The sequence below is a fragment of the Trachymyrmex cornetzi genome, unplaced genomic scaffold, assembly GCF_001594075.2.
Source record: "Trachymyrmex cornetzi isolate Tcor2-1 unplaced genomic scaffold, Tcor1.1 scaffold1378, whole genome shotgun sequence".
NCBI lineage: Eukaryota > Metazoa > Arthropoda > Insecta > Hymenoptera > Formicidae > Trachymyrmex > Trachymyrmex cornetzi.
This window is the reverse complement of record NW_017295958.1, coordinates 4801-8987: the sequence shown is the minus strand read 5'-3', so window position 1 is coordinate 8987 and position 4187 is coordinate 4801. Positions and strand designations below refer to the sequence as shown.

Here is a 4187-nt window from a genome sequence, read left to right as displayed (position 1 = left end):
AAAGATACGTTCACGCAGGCGCTTCAAAACATATTTGATGATATTAAGATGTTGCATCACGGTGTAAGTGATCTGCGTAAACAATATCGACGAATGTGTGTAACGAGAACGAGATTCAATATCTGAACGAGGTGTCTAGGTATTTAAACGCATCTAGAAAGGTTTAAAAGATACGTGCAAAGCTCGTTTCCTATCATAACAGAGAGAGATGAGTATCAAGAAACGAAAACATGTGAAAGAACTCCACGCACCCGCGCGAAGAAATTTTCCACGTCGTCGCGTCGTGGTGAACGGTCGCGATAATTTATGGCAAGCCGACGTGGTCCAGATGCGTCCTTACGCGCGATTCAATAAAGGTTACAATTACATTTTAACAGTTATCGATGTTTTGAGTAAATACGCATGGGCTATACCTCTCAAGAGCAAGAACGGAAACGATGTGGCCGCAGCGTTATCTACAATATTTCGTGAGGACGAACGATACCCACGAAATCTGCAAACGGATCAAGGAAAAGAATTTTACAACGGTACCGTGCAGAAAAACATTGTTAAGAGATACAACATAAATCATTATTCTACGTATTCAGTGATGAAAGCGTTGGTGGTGGAACGATTCAACCGTACACTCAAGAATAACATGTGGAAAACGTTCACGTTAAACGGTTTGTACAAATGGATCGACGAGCTACCGCGTCTATTGTCAGATTATAATCATCGTAAACATCGAACCATTGAGATGCGACCGATAGACGTAACATCCACCGTTGCAAAACGACTCATGTCGACGGTATACAGTCATGTAAAAATTGCCGCTCCAACGAGGTTCAAGATAGGCGATCCAGTACGAATTAGTAAATTCAAGACAATTTTTGAAAAGGGTTATACACCTAATTGGTCTACTTAGATTTTCTACATCGTTAAAACACAACGTACGAATCTTGCAACGTATCTACTGAAAGATTATCAAGGGAACCCGATAGCTGGTGGATTCTACGAACATGAATCACAGCGAGTCTCCAATCCTGACGTTTACCTCGTGGAAAAACTACGCAAACGAGGAAATAAAGTGTATGTAAAATGGTTAGGAATGGACAGTTCACATAATTCTTGGATAGATAAAACGGATGTATTGTAACTTTTTATTTTATTATTACAATAAAAATACAACACATTACAGAGGTATTTTATAATGTCCCCAAGGTAAAGTAGTGACTGATTCGGGTACGACATACCGCTTATCATCGTATGGATTAAGAGCAAGCTTCAATTCAGACACCGTGTAGACCTCGTGAAATGTCGATCGTATGCACGACTGACGTCTCGACTGTACCGTTACATCGTTCAAACATCGCACATAATCGTCGAAAGTGATCGTTTTCGCGACTACGTTTTTCTTGACCCTTTCACCTTGACTCTTTCACCCTTTATTCTCTTCGTATCGCTCTTTCCAATCACTCTCAACGCGTACATCTTCGCTCTGAGTCCAATGAATTCCGTCATAATCGCACCACAATTTTCATCTTTCATCAAACCAGGTATTTTATTATTAACGCGTGGAATATCATACGCGTTTCTCTCAGGATAATCATTCGTGTCGTATCTCGCGATATCACGCTTGATGTCCTCGTATACATTCTCACACTCCAGAAGATAAATCAAGCTGTCAGTGTCTGTGTACAAAATCTTACATGCATCGCGATACAATGGTATCATATACTCATAGTAAAATTCGTATAGACGCAACTTAGCTATTTCGAGAATACACATACCTACGTATATCGTCATTTTTACCTCGAGTTTGCGCAATTCCACAGCAATTAGATTTTCAGAAAAAATACTTCTACTGTGAAAATTCGGTTTCGCTATCATCGCTTCCGCACCGTATCTCCCATCCCAACGCGTTATAAGTCGAACGTCAACGTGATCGCGTACGTTCTCCATCGTTTTTCCAAATACCGCGTTGTTCATCAATTTGTAAAGATTCTTCTCGAATTCGTTATTCGCGAGCATTCTAAATCTCGTATTAAGTTCGATATATCCACGAAGCCATGGGGATTGGGCGAATTGTAATATACGATAAATTTTTGTGATGCGGAGACCATGATAAATATATTGTTGTAAATTGCGATAGTACACGACATAGCGCTCCTTATCGTAAAGAGTGGCCAACAGTTTAACATTCCGTTTTCCGGGAGGTCGTTCGCGAATGGGGCAGAATGGAAGATCAACATGAGCATCGTGAACGCTTTGTGGATACGCAAGGTCGACTTCCAGAATATAACCGATAACGGAGTCTGACGACACAGACATTACATCAAAGCGCTCGATGTCGTCGACCCATTGAAATTCTCCGTACGGAAAGGATTCGGACATCGCCCAACCGTACAAATTATTCATGTCGAAGTACATGAGGTACGTCGAGGGTTCTGAAGGATCGTACGAAGATGCGTTATACTTGTTATTAGCTTGCGCGTATCTATGTGAACACTGACTCAAACCACCGCGTACACCACGTTCCACAAACATCACCATATCGATGTCGGTGAGTAATTCGAATCGAATACCAGTGTATTTCAGCATAGCGTCCAACGTATATCCCGGTAAAGTGTAATAATACGCTGGATCCAATCCGTAACTCTCAATGCACGTATCACGAAAATTTTCGAAAACGTCTGCTAATAAAAGCACATCTGTCTTGAGATACAAATCACTGTAATCACCGAGAGTCTCTACGCAAAAACGTCGCCAAACGTTCGTCGCGTGTTGATAATCGTCATCGGAAGCAGTCTCGTCGGTCAACGAACTATAAAACAGTTCACGCGGTGGTAAACTAGTCTCATTTAGCTTATCAACGCTATCGATATACTCATACGGAAACACTCCTTTCCGCGTAAGCAAATCGAAATCCTCAGCGTGAAGATTTGAAAATTCTGATCGTATAATTTTCGATTTATTCTTGTCGAGATATGATACCAATTTCTCGAGACTAGTATTGAGAAATTTGAATGAATCCACAAAACGCAATTTCAAACAGTCCATTCCCCACTTAGAGTTTGCTGTATCTTTGACGTGTTTCGTAAACGATATATATTTTTCTTTCGTTATAGGTAACAAGTTGACTCTACCCACAAAACTATTAGCAATATCCTTTATGATAAAATGTGCATCGTAACCTGTCAAGTTATGAAAAAATATAGGAATAACGTACGTATCGTTATACTGTAAATTACAACGTGAATGTGCAGGACCTCTATAACGTCCGGTTAAATGACAGTGATCGTGTACGCGCAAATCTCCTTCCTCAAATGGTCTTTCACAGATATGACAGTGAGTCGCGTTTCGAAATTGTTCGCATTCGATGTTTGATGTAAACTCCGCCATAGCCATATTCTTATCGAATATCGTTTTCGCGCGATGTGCCAAATCATATAATTCCTTGACAAACCATGATACGCAATCCTCACCGCGATAAGATTTATATATCGACATAGTTTCGTCATATACACAACGTACGTAGTACCCTACCCTAAGCACAAGGCTAAACGCCTTGTGATGTTGATAGGAGAATCTTGACATGTTTTCATCGGTGGTCTTCTTCGCCAGTATACACTCCAAATCGGCATAAACGGCAAAGAGAAGTCGCTCCTTCTTATTATGACCACGAAACGATAACCATTTATCGTTCATCGTTCGGAAGAAAATAGCACATTCGTTCGTCGTAGTACAGTCAACGATGTGAAGCGACAATTTCTCGCTCGTAGGAAAATAATGTAGACATCTGTAAAGTAATAAGTCATACGCGTTACACAGCTTTTTTTATCACTATATACAACTAGTATATGTATATAGACAACTAGTATACCTACCTATCACACAAATGCTTCTTCTTCGTACTCTTACTCAATTGCGAACCTATCAATCGTGACAGATTTTTAATTCATGTGAAATGACCGATGACGTTTTCATCATTACGTCTTGAGTCTTGCAAATACAACAAGTTTACATGTTTCTCTTTCTTCTCTTTAGTAAGACGAAGAGGAACGATTTCATTACCATCGTCTCTTTTTTTTCCACCTCTCTCTCGCTCGGTAAATACATTGATAGATATATCGTTCAAAAATTCAAATTTCGTAATTTGTTTTAAAGTAACGGGAAACTCGATACCCTCAAGCTTCAACACGGTAGTA

General features: G+C 40.0%; 1 protein-coding gene and 1 pseudogene across 1 annotated transcript; one reads left to right on the top strand and one right to left on the bottom strand.

Moving 5' to 3' along the window:
* Positions 1-1135, top strand: part of LOC108770892 (uncharacterized) — a 1789-nt pseudogene extending 654 nt beyond the window's left edge.
* A 36-nt stretch (positions 1136-1171) lies between these two features.
* Positions 1172-3687, bottom strand: LOC108770891 (uncharacterized). Its single transcript, XM_018522649.1, has 3 exons — positions 2076-3687; positions 1408-1670; positions 1172-1324 (listed from the first exon to the last, which is right to left on the bottom strand). The coding sequence occupies exons 1-3, from the start codon at positions 3685-3687 to the stop codon at positions 1172-1174; spliced, it is 2028 nt and encodes a 675-aa protein (XP_018378151.1).
* Between the last annotated feature and the right edge of the window lie 500 nt (positions 3688-4187).